Source organism: Capra hircus, chromosome 12 (genome assembly GCF_001704415.2).
Source record: "Capra hircus breed San Clemente chromosome 12, ASM170441v1, whole genome shotgun sequence".
Taxonomy (NCBI): domain Eukaryota; kingdom Metazoa; phylum Chordata; class Mammalia; order Artiodactyla; family Bovidae; genus Capra; species Capra hircus.
Window position 1 is genome coordinate 52,459,724 of NC_030819.1, and position 11,321 is coordinate 52,471,044.

Below are 11,321 nucleotides of genomic sequence, written 5' to 3' on the forward strand. Positions count from 1 at the left end.
ATCTCAGGTCTGCATGGCAGGACCTTACACACACGTCAAATGTGTCATGTAAAAAAATTTATCTATATTTTGACAGAAGTACTTATTTTATCATAATTTTTAAAAGGAGTTTCAAGTCTGAGAACCTTTTTTGAGTCCAGAATGGTTTTCATACAAAGGTAACAAATCATTTTAAATGCAAACACTGAAGCCTGCAAACACCCTCAGAGGATGATGACTTGTGCTGCATTTACAAAGTGTGTTGTGTCTCAGAGAGCCTGGCATAGTTAGACTTGTAAAAACTACAGAGATCCCCAGCTGAAGCCGCAATACTTCGGCCATCTGATTTGAAGAGCTGACTCATTGGAAAAGACCCTGATGCTGGGGAAGACTGAGGGCAGGATTAGAAGGGGATGACAGGATGACATGGTTGGACAGCATCATCAACTTAATGGACATGAATCTGAGCAAACTCTGGGAGATAATGAAGGACAAGGAAGCCTGGTGCGATGCAGTCCATGGGGTTATAACAACAAAATGGAAATGATTTCTGTATACTTCCAAAGTTTTCCAAAACCACCAAGTAATTTTTCAATAATTCATCTATAGCAGTGCTGCCTGCTTGTAATGATAATTCAGAAGATTCCCATTTTCCCAAGGAATGAAGACACTCACAACCGTACTGGCTTGGTTGGCGTGTGGCAGGAGTGGCTGTAAGTTCCTCAAGAGAACTAACGGCGCCCCAGGCTGCGGTTTGGAAGGTGCTGTTGCTCAAATATGCACCAGGCTTATGCCCTCGTTTGTTGTGTGTGCTGAGTTGTTTCAGTCTTGTCTGACTCTCTGCGACTGTAGCCCACTAGTCTCCTCCGTCCATGGGATTCTCCAGGCACGAATACTGGAGTGGGTTGCCATGACGCACTCCAGGGGATCCTCCCGACCCAGGGATCAAACCTGCCTCTCTTATGTCTCCTGCATTAGCAGGCGGGTTCTTTACCACTAATGCCACCTGGGAAGCCCATCTCTTGCTTATTAGTTGCTCTCATCTAATAGCAGTAAATGCCTGGATTTAATGTAGGTATATTTAAACCTTTTAGAAGGGTCCTGGGACCATGCACAATTATTCAGTTCGACCACTATTGGAGGATCAGAGACAGGATCACAAGAGGGCTGAAAACTCACCCAAGTCCAACTCCTTTGTTGTGGCTGAAACAACACCTCGACTCTTGGTCTTCGGTTGTTTCCACTATAATCCTCCTGCCCCCTCTCCTTGGACCAGAGACCTCTTGAGATTCTTTCAGACAACAGCAGTAGTAACATTGCTGCTGATGCTAAGTCACTTCAGTCGTGTCCGACTCTGTGCGACGCCATAGACAGCAGCCCACCAGGCTCCCCCGTCCCTGGGATTCTCCAGGCAAGAATACTGGAGTGGGTTGCCATTTCCTTCTCCAAAAGTGAAAAGTGAAAGGGAAGTCGCTCAGTCGTGTCTGACTCTTTGCGACCCCATGGACCACAGCCTACCAGGCTCCTCTGTCCATGGGATTTTCCAGGCAAGAGTACTGGAGTGGCGTGGCATCGCCTTCTCCAAGTAGTAACACAACCTGCCTCAAATTGGTTTAAGCAAACAGAGTTTGTTGACTCACCTACTGAGACCATCCGGGGGTACCTCTGCTTTCAGGACAGCTGGGCTTACAGGCCTAAACCTTGTCATCAGGACAGGGTTACTTACCTCCAGCTCTGGCTTTGTTCCCAGGCTCTAAGCATTAAAAGACAGCTGCCACCTAAAGCTCAGGCTTCAGCTGGAAGAGACCTCTTCTGTTTTTCCACAAGTCTTTCAGTGGCAGATTGTGTCTCGTTGGCTCTAGCTGGGTTGAGCGCCATCTTGGGTTGGTCCACCATGGACCGAGGAAGACAATGTTCTGAGCTGCCAGGCCTGTATCTCGTGTGCACCCCAGACCCCAGCGTCTACACTGCTGGAATGAAGGGCCTGAGCATAGATATCAGGATACGTTTACCAGCAGGAAGGGAAGTGGACAGTACCTGTCTGAACAGGAAATGTCCATTATGGCCTGGAGGGCTGGTTTCCCTTTCACCCATCATGCACTAACTAGAATATACATCACCACCCTCCACTTCCAACTCTCTGCCTGGTCTCCCTGTTCAGTAACTTTTCCTTCTGCTCCCTTCTTTCAAAGATTTTAGAAGGTAAACAGTGAAGAAACTAATGGAATTTGCCCTGCTGGGTTTGGCTTGGCTGGGTCCTGGGACCCTTCTTGTCTTTCCTGTTTCCCCCTGGTGGATGGGACCTGCTGTCCCAGGCCCTGTCCACTGCTGTATAAGATAACTTCTTATCTGCTTCCTCAAGCTCACAGGTGAGAAGAATTTTGCCCCAGGGTGATTCACACCTGAATCTTGAAGGAGTCTTGTGGCTCCTTCGAGCACTAAAATGATATCAAAACACTTCCCACAAGGAACACACAAGCAGAGGAGTCTCCGGACCGTGGGAATGAGGAAAAATATTAAATAAACTGTAATAAACATGGCAGGTATTTTTAGATTTACTCTTGGAGGGATGCCGAGTTTTGTAGAATCAGTTTTAGGGAGAACTTTCCTCTTTTTACCTTTTTATGGTTATGACAGTGATGACATAGTTAATAGAGTAAAATCATCAGATAACATCTCCCCTCCCCAACCCCGGTGGATGGGGGAAGATTGCCCTCCCCACACCCGTCAGGAGCTGCTGAACAGCAGGAAGCCCGTGAATGTCGTGTCGTCATCCTCGTCAGCGAACAAGCCGTTGAACCTCTCCCCTCCAGTCACCTGCAGCCACACCTCGTCCCCCAGCTTCAGGGGCAGGACGATGCCGCCCGAGGCCTGGTCCTCGGAGCCTGTGTAACCGTCCTTGGTGTGCAGGACTTTGGCCCCGTTTTTGACCAGAGACACCTGGATGTTCCTGGAGAAGACGGTGATGTGGTAGGTGAAGTAATAGACGCCGGCCACGTGGCAGGTGAACTTGCCCGTGGCCACGTCGTAGTGGCCAAACTCGTTGTACAGGATCCTGTCGAACTTGATGGGAGTGTCTGATAGAGGGAACTTGCTCAGCACCGTGAGCCCCACCGTGAAGGCGCTTTTGGGCAAGGCGGGTGTCTCGCCAATTTTCCCCTTTTCTCCTCGCTCCCCTTTCCAGCCTCTCGGGCCGCGGACTCCAGGCTCGCCCTGGGGCCCCAGGGGGCCAGCGTCTCCCTTGGGACCCGGCTTTCCGATGGGGCCTATGGGCCCGAGCAGTCCAGTTGGGCCTGAAGGTCCGGTGCTGCCTTCGGGCCCTTCTGGCCCCATGGGCCCCACGTCGCCCTTCTCCCCCTTCTGCCCCTGGGGGCCCGTCTCGCCCGTGAGGCCTTTCTCCCCCGGGGGGCCCACAAGTCCCTTTGGCCCATGCTTCCCTGGGGGTCCTCTCAAGCCCTGGTCACCTTTGATGCCCTTCGCTTCCACATGTCCATCTGCCCCTGAGAAGGAAGAGAAAGAACAGAGGAAGAGATGATTCGTGAAGCTCTGTCTTGTGAAGACATTGTTGAGAACACAAATGAAGTAAAGCAGCACCTAGGCTTAGTATGAGGTTAGGGTGCGAAAGTTAACTTACTCCTCAATTGTGAAGATACACACACACTCGCACACATGCACCCGCACGTTCAAGTGCGCCCAGAACACTAACTCAGGTAATATCGACTAAATCAGCGTTGGGGCTCATGTTAAAATGACAGCTCTTCTTTGGGGGTCTTCCCTGGAGGCCCAGTGGTTAAGACTCCCCACTTCCACTGCAGGGGGCGAGGGTTCAATCCCTGGTCCCCCTGGTCGGGAGAACCAAGATCCCACATGGCCCAGGACATGGCCAGCCCAAAAAAGAAATGACAGCTTTCTGCCTGTCCCGCAGGGACTCCTTTGAAAGCGGGAAGAACCCAGACAGCAGGTTCACCAGGCCGCCAGCAGAGGTGACTCGCAGTACTGATGACCTGACACCCGAGAAGCTCCTCACTCAACCTCTGCTCTGCCGGGTGCATCGCGCTGTCCTGGTTCCCCCTGTCCCCGCCCCCAGCCTGGCTGCCCCTTCTTCCCAAACCCGAGCCCAATTGGGCTCGGTGTGCAGCGAGCACGGCTCTGGAGTCAGACGCCAAGATCTAGCCGGCCTCTACCACTTCCACACAAGCTGACGCCCACCTGCACCCGGTTCCTCACCTGTAACCTGGGATAATAAACTGCCTCCTGTATAGGCTGTTGAGTCAGCACATGGAAGGCTCTAGTGTGGCAAGGATGCTATGATCACCACCCTCCCGCCCCAATCAGCACCCTCCCACCTCCAGGGCCACCGAGTCAGAATCCTGCATCCTTCTCAGGCCCTAGCGCAGAATCAGGCTTCAGCAAAACACGGACCAAGGTCCACTTCCACCCTCCAGACTGTTTTTGAACAGCCCGCAAGCTAGGAATGCTGGGCGTTTTTAAATGGTCACCAGTCATGTTCCGGGATTCGTGACCATCATGTACAATTCAAGTTTCACAGGACAAAGCCCTGCGTGCTGAGGCCTCTTCTCTACTTTCCCCTACGATGGAAGAGCTGAGCGGTCGTGACTGGGACGCTGTGGCCCTTTATAGAAAGTCCACCCATCCCTGCACTGAACTGCGAGCTTCTGGAGAGAAGAGCTGCGTAGCCTTTCCCGTGGGCCACTCTCAGAGCCCTGTAAGCGACTTGTCCTTGGTTAGCACTTAACACTTCTCGCCACATCACTGACTGCTTGGGACGAGGGTGGCCAAGAGGGAAGCCGTGTCTGACCTGGTTCTCCTTTCTCCCCGGTCATCCCATCCTTCCCAGGGCCACCGGGATGTCCTGGTTCTCCTGGTGAAAAGTGAGAAAACAGGAGTTAAAATTCCAGCTCGTTCCTGAGTGTGGGTCAGTGATAGAAGGTCCCAGGGAGCCCCAGCCTGGACCCCTCACACACGACACACGGCAGGGGGAGGGGCGGTGAGCGAGGGCATTTGGGGCAAGCGGCAAGGATGCTGAGTGGGCAGAGCAGCGGGCGGTGGGCTTCCCAGGCACGCAGCTGACGATGACGGCCATGTGTTTCTCACGTGACAAGGACTTGGGTGGGGGTGAGGGGGATTTCTCACCTGTGCCCCTTTTCCATCACTCCATGGGGAGTGGACTGGAAGGTCTGCTAGCCTCCTATGAAAGCACAGAGGACCATACTCACACCACACTACTGGGGATGGAAGGGCAGGTTCTGGAAGGACCTCTCCAATGCCTTAAGAGTGGTGGTCAACGTGCTGTGCAGACCACTGGGACAGGAGGCCATGAGGTTAGCACCATGCTGGGTGCTCCCTGCCAGAGACCCAGCCATCAGATCTCTCCAGGCCCTGGTGTCAAAGACCCCTCATACCCGCCACCGAAGGCAGAAAGATCCATGACGTCACTTGCTCCTAAAAACGGCCCTGCAGTACCGGAGATGCTGGCGGGCAGGCACGCAGCCCCACCCAGCAGGAAAGCCCACGAGGACAGGGTCCTGATGGCCTGTGCTGCCCTGTACCCCACACCCAGGCTGGGTCTGGCCGGGGCAGGCTCTCTGTCAGTGTCTTCTAGGCGATGGAGAGAGGTATGGATGGATGGATGGAGAGGGGTGAGCGGATAGGTGCTGAGCGCACAGGCGATGAATGAATGGAGGAGGCGAGAGGAAGTGGGAAGGAGTGGAGGGCAGCTGAAGGTGCAGCTTGTGGGTACCTGTGTCCCCCTTGTCACCCTTTGCTCCGTCTCGTCCATCTCTCCCAGGCAGTCCGTTGTGACCAGGGTTCCCGGGGACACCAGGGTGTCCCTGCCTGCAGGTGTCCTGTGAGCTCACTGTCCCCATGCAGACTCCAGAGGCAAGCAGGAGCCACCAGATCCTCATGGCTTGGGTGACAGGGCTGAACAGAAAGAGGGAGAGGCTTTCGTCACCGCAGCCACGGACACAGCCTCTGCTCTGCTCAGTGGTCAGGCTTGGACAGAAGGGTCAGGACAGGTCAGGATGGGAGCTGGGAGAAGACCAGCCACCCACAATAGAAGGACACAGCCTTGAAGGGATGTGGCAGGTCGGGGCAGCTCTTACTGGTGAGCAATCAAGGAGAGAGCCACATCCCAGGTCAGAAAACCCCCGCTGACCAAGTCCCTTTGGGCAGGCACTCCAGTTGACTGTTTTGCTTTGGGCAAATCCCTTTTTGGAGCCAGAGAAGAGATGAATGCTTGCCTTTCGGGGCTGTTGCAAAAAACAAGATGTGCGTGAAACCATGTGTTGACTGGCGAAGCAAACATGGAATAAGCCTCTGCTCTGCAACCCCACTTCCGGGTGTACACAAAAGAGGCAACAGCAGAGGCTTTCCCAGATATTTCTATACCCACATTCACAGCAGTGTGGTCCACAATCACCAAAAGTGCAAACATCCCAAGTGTCCACTGACACATGAACAAAATGCAGTCCATGCAGAGATCAGTCACGATTCAGCCTTAAAAAGGAGAGAAACTCAGGCATGTTACAGCAGTGATGAACCTTGAGGACACCGTGCTCAGTGACCTGAGCCAGTCACACAGGGCAGACACTGTTTGGTTCCACTTACGGGAGGTACTGGGAGGAGTCAAGTTCAGAGACAGGAGAAAGGTTGGTTCTAGAACCACTGCAATAAACTGGATATCACAATAAAACCGAGTCACACAAGTTTCTTGGCTCCCAGTACCTATAAAAGTTATGTTTACACTATACTGGGGTCTATTAAGTGTACATAGGTTAATTTTCAGTGAAAGAGTGAGTCACTCAGGTATGTCTCACTCTTTGTGACCTCATGGACTGCAGCCTACCAGGTTCCTCTGTCCATGGGGTTCTCCAGGCAAGAATACTGGAGTGGGTTGCCATTCCCTTCTCCAGGGGATCTTCCCAACCCAGAGATCAAACCTGGGTCTCCTGCATTGCAGGCAGATTCTTTACCCTCTGAACCACCAGGGAAGCGCCCTCCCCACCAATTCCAGAAAAATGCTAACCACCACCTGAGCCTTCAGCAAGTGAAAGATCACTGATCATAGATCATCATAATAAATAGTGATGAAGACATTTGAAATATTGTGAGAAGTACCAAAATGGGACACCAAAGGAGCTGATGCTCAATGCAGGGTTCCCCCAAACCTTTAATGAGTTACAGAATGGGGTATCTGTGAAGCACAATGAAACAGTGTGTGCCTGTGAGTGTAGTAACACAGATTAGAAGCAGATATATCCAAATGCACACGGCTGCTTTGGAGTGGGGGCAGGGGCGGGGGGGGGGGAGGTGTTCCGAGAGTTTCTTTTTTAAAAAAGGGCTTTTTTACAGTGTCTATAAAACTGTTTGTAGAGATACATTTTCTAAACCCAGCCAGACTTTGACACAAAGGATTACATCACCACCTGTTGGAAGCCACTACGTGTCTCACGGCCCAATCTGATGCAAAGAAAAGTATTTTCGGAAAAGGAAAGGCAGATGTTTCCCTCTGAAGTCACAAACTTACTCCCTTTCAGGAAATCCAGATGGGTTTTCTCAGAGCCAATTTCCATAAATAATCTACACCTTCCTCTTCTGTTTAACTCAAAAGTGGCTGGTTGCAGTCAAATCTAAACTGCACACACCAGCCTCTGTAGGGGTCTGTATTTCTCCCTTTTAATTTTTTTCAAAATGTGCATGACAATCATTCCAATAATAAAACAGATCGTGAGCTCATAAAGTGTCAAGCTGGGATAAACTGCACACTGCTCTCCAGCAAGAGAGGAGCTGAGATGTGAGCACATGCGCACCCTTCTGGGAGCCTTTTCTGGGCTCTTGCACACCTGACATGGGCAGAAGTGCCGGTTGTGAATAAAGGAACACCTTTGCCCCCAGATGGGCAGCGAGATAAGGGGCGGCACCGTCCCTAAAGAAAAACTGTTTAGAAGATGGACAAGAGGGTTTGCACAAGGCATAGAGGAGAAATCATATTTGTGGGTTATTTTTTCAAAATAAAAAGTTACACGGGTGTTTCTCACAAAGCCTCGGGCTGGCTCCTCAGTTGCAAGGTTTAACTCCTGAGTCCCGTGTTTGGGTAGAAGGTGCTGGATCTAGGACCCCCCAGTGGCTGCCCTCCTCCACTCCCCTGCCCCCTCTTGTCTTCTCTAGCTCTCCCCCCTCCCCCACCCATCCTCCAAATAGCCCCTGGCCCGGCAGCACTTGCAGGTAAAGGCATACTGAAGACAGCAGCTGCATCTTCACGCTTTCTTATTTCCAGCATATCATAGTCCAGTATTTGTTGTGTGGTTGAATGAATAGATATTATCCTGGTTCTAACTATGTGCGAATCTTCACAGGTAGGCAGCTGGATGTTGAACCTAATCCTTGTGGATGCTTTCAGTGGAGGCTCTAGTCTCTCTAACGTCCCTGTTCCCTGTCGCCAATGGTGACAGAAATTCTAGCTAGCATGTGGCAGCCCATGACAGACTCATGACCCAGCTTCCTCGCAGCCTAGGTCCACCGTGAAACTAGACCGTGGCTGCTGGGAAGTGGGTGAAACCAATATAGGCACCATGTGGACCACAACGTTCCCGGGAAGGGGTACTCCCTCCCTCGTGTGCCATCGTGGACCCGTTGAAGGAGGGCAGCGCCCTGGGGACAAGAAATCCTGGTCTCTAATGACAGCGCAGGCCACCCTGCCCTCCCGGCCTGTTGGTGACACAGGCGAGACCTGCATGTTCTGCTCACTCACCGAAGCCTGTTATGTGGGGTCTCTTACCCGCACCCAAGCCTACGTCATTAGCGATGCTAGGCTTCCGCTGTCAAAGGTATGGGCGCCCATCCAAAGTGAGTAGGGCTCGACGCCTGTAGTCACTGAGCCCACAGAGCCGCTAAGGATACACTGGTTTGGAAACCCTTCAGGTGATACAATAAACCTCTGACAGCGGGGACGGCAGAGTTTCAATACTGCCAGTGTGGACACCCAGGGAGTGGACATAGTCCTCCTGCTGAATGTCAAGTCCGTAGGGGGAAGAGGGCCCCTGGGAAGCCCCTGTGAGCCCCTAACCCTAATATACGCAAACAGCTAGGGACAAAGGGTTACAGACTGCAAACGCTTTCGGAGTTACTGTCTTTTAGAACCAAGTAAAATTTGTTCTTGTTTCTGGGTAGTTTCTCCTATGTTTGATCTATATTCTCCTTCACTACTGAACTGCTTTACAAAAGGTCACTCAGGGCACACCCTGATTACTATTCTCCAAGGACATGATGTCCCTGGTCCACGGCCAAGGTTAAGGGTTTCCACTTCTCAAGGTTCCTACTTCTCCAAATAGGAAGATTTAATGAAGATCGGCCAAAACCCAGCAGAGCAATCTTCCCTGGGTCTCTAAACCTCCAGACTCTGAAGGCTGCACAGAACACAAGTGGTTCGTGAGCCCAGAGTCACCCCAGACATAACTGCCCAAGAGCCTAAACCTCCAACTTGCCATCACTGAAGACATTATCCTCACTTTCTCTATACTTTGTACATATGTATTTCTTCTTCAACACATGTTGAGGACCTTGTTTTAAACTACCCTGGGTAAAAGTTAGTATTGCCAGGAATCTAAGAATGTCCACATTGACATTTGTGTAAAGTAATCCAAGCTTCTCTAGAAAGCTCCCTAGATAGGTCTCGCGATTTATTCTAGGGTTTCACCCTCCTCCCAGATAGTCTGCAGAGTTCTAGCAGAAAGATTTCAAAATCTGCTTCTATCTCCTATGTAGCCTCTTCAGAGTGTATTTGGAACTGGCTTACTCCTTTCTCACCCCAAACTCTGTAGACATCTACCTACTTTGCAAAAAGTGGGCTTCCCTGATGGCTCAGTGGGTAAAGAATCCACCTTCAGTGCAGGAGATGTGGGTTCAATCCCTGGGTTGAGAAGATCCCCTGGGGAAGGAAATGGCAACCCACTCCAGTATTCTTGCCTGGACAGCTCCACAGACAGAGGAGCCTGGCAGGCTGCAGTCCATGGGGTCGCAAGAGTCGGACATGACTGAGCGACTAAGCACACCCATCACACACCAGTGATACAAGAGCTGCTTTCTGACGCCTTAAATTGAATGCAAAGAAGTTGTGTCTTAAGGCACTTACCTGCACCCAGGGCTGCAGGAGGCACCCAGGGGCTCTGCTAACCAGGAATCAGAAGCAAACTAAATAAAATCACGCCTTCCTGCCAGGCAATCCCCTGGCGGATAGATCTGCAAAACAGCAGGAAGGGGAGGGAACTCATGAGCACAAGACCTCTTGGAAGAACTTCAAAAACTGAGGCAATGCTCGAGTCCACCATCGTCCAACAACACCACTTACTTCAGCCGACAGAGCTTCTTTCCTCCTCTTTCACTGAGAGAAGGTGAGGCAGCTTCCGGGTGGGTCTGGAGGGAGGCGTCCCCAGCAGCCTCCTCCCCTTACAGAGACCTTTGTGCCGCTGCTTTCTTTGTACGGCTCTGAGCCGACCTTGGGTCAATTATGAGCCAACAGAACCGAACTGAAGATGGTACCGTTAGGCCTCGTTCAGACCCCGGACCCTTCAACGTGACATCGCTTATCTAGGTCTCCCCTACTCCGTGTAGTTCTTGTCAGTGTGGGCACTTGTGTGCCTATGACTTTAACGCCTGTCCTCTTCACAAGACATGGGCTTCCCTGGTGGCTCAGCGGTAAAGACTCAGCCTGCAATGCGGGAGTCCTGGGTTTGATCTCTGGGTCAAGAAGATCCCGTGGAGGAGGTCATGACAGCTCACTCCAGTATTCTTGCCTGGAGAATCCCATGGACAGAGGAGCCTGGGTGGCTACAGTCCATGGGGTCACAAAGAGTCAGACATAACTGGGCAATTAACACTTCTTCACCACACCCACGCACACACACACACTCATCACTAAGAACATGCATGTGTGCATGCTAAGTTGCTTCATGGGCTGTAGCCCACCAGACTCCTCTGTCTATGGGAAGCCCCAAGAACAACATGGTGAAACCTTTTTTCCAATCCCATATAATCACTGATTCCTCTCTGTTCCCGGCAGTCTATTAACGTTGACTTCTGACTTAAAAATAACATCAAGAGAACAAATGCCCTGATGCTCTTTCTCAGACAACAGCTCTGAGGGCTCCCCTTTGGGGTCTGCTGGGGCCCTGCCTCCTGCCCCAGCCTCCCAGGAAAGGGGTGGTCCCTGAAATTCTCCCAGAACTCAGACATTTGCTCCCACGTCACAGGACATGTGCTGCATTCTAGTGATGCGCCGGACCACATGCCTTGCTGGACAAGCACCCGTCTCGCTGCCCCTC

The 11,321-nt window shown here is 51.8% G+C and overlaps 1 protein-coding gene across 1 annotated transcript; it reads right to left on the reverse strand.

Annotated features, from left to right (window-relative positions):
- On the reverse strand, positions 2,517–10,240 carry C1QTNF9 (C1q and tumor necrosis factor related protein 9). The gene is made up of 4 exons (XM_018056561.1): positions 10,133–10,240; positions 5,741–5,922; positions 4,799–4,861; positions 2,517–3,479 (listed from the first exon to the last, which is right to left on the reverse strand). Exons 2-4 carry the CDS (start codon positions 5,904–5,906, stop codon positions 2,707–2,709), a joined length of 1,002 nt encoding a protein of 333 aa, XP_017912050.1. The 5' UTR covers positions 5,907–5,922; positions 10,133–10,240; the 3' UTR covers positions 2,517–2,706.

What these genes read in the sequence shown, in the direction of transcription:
- C1QTNF9 (XM_018056561.1), bottom strand. Translation starts at nt 5,906, where the DNA reads ATGAGGATCTGGTGGCTCCTGCTTGCCTCTGGAGTCTGCATGGGGACA. An exon ending in GGGTGACAAGGGGGACACAG is followed by an intron (nt 4,862 to 5,740) that starts GTACCCACAAGC and finishes ACTTTTCACCAG; the next exon opens with GAGAACCAGGACATCCCGGT. An exon ending in CGGGGAGAAAGGAGAACCAG is followed by an intron (nt 3,480 to 4,798) that starts GTCAGACACGGC and finishes CTTCCTTCTCAG; the next exon opens with GGGCAGATGGACATGTGGAA.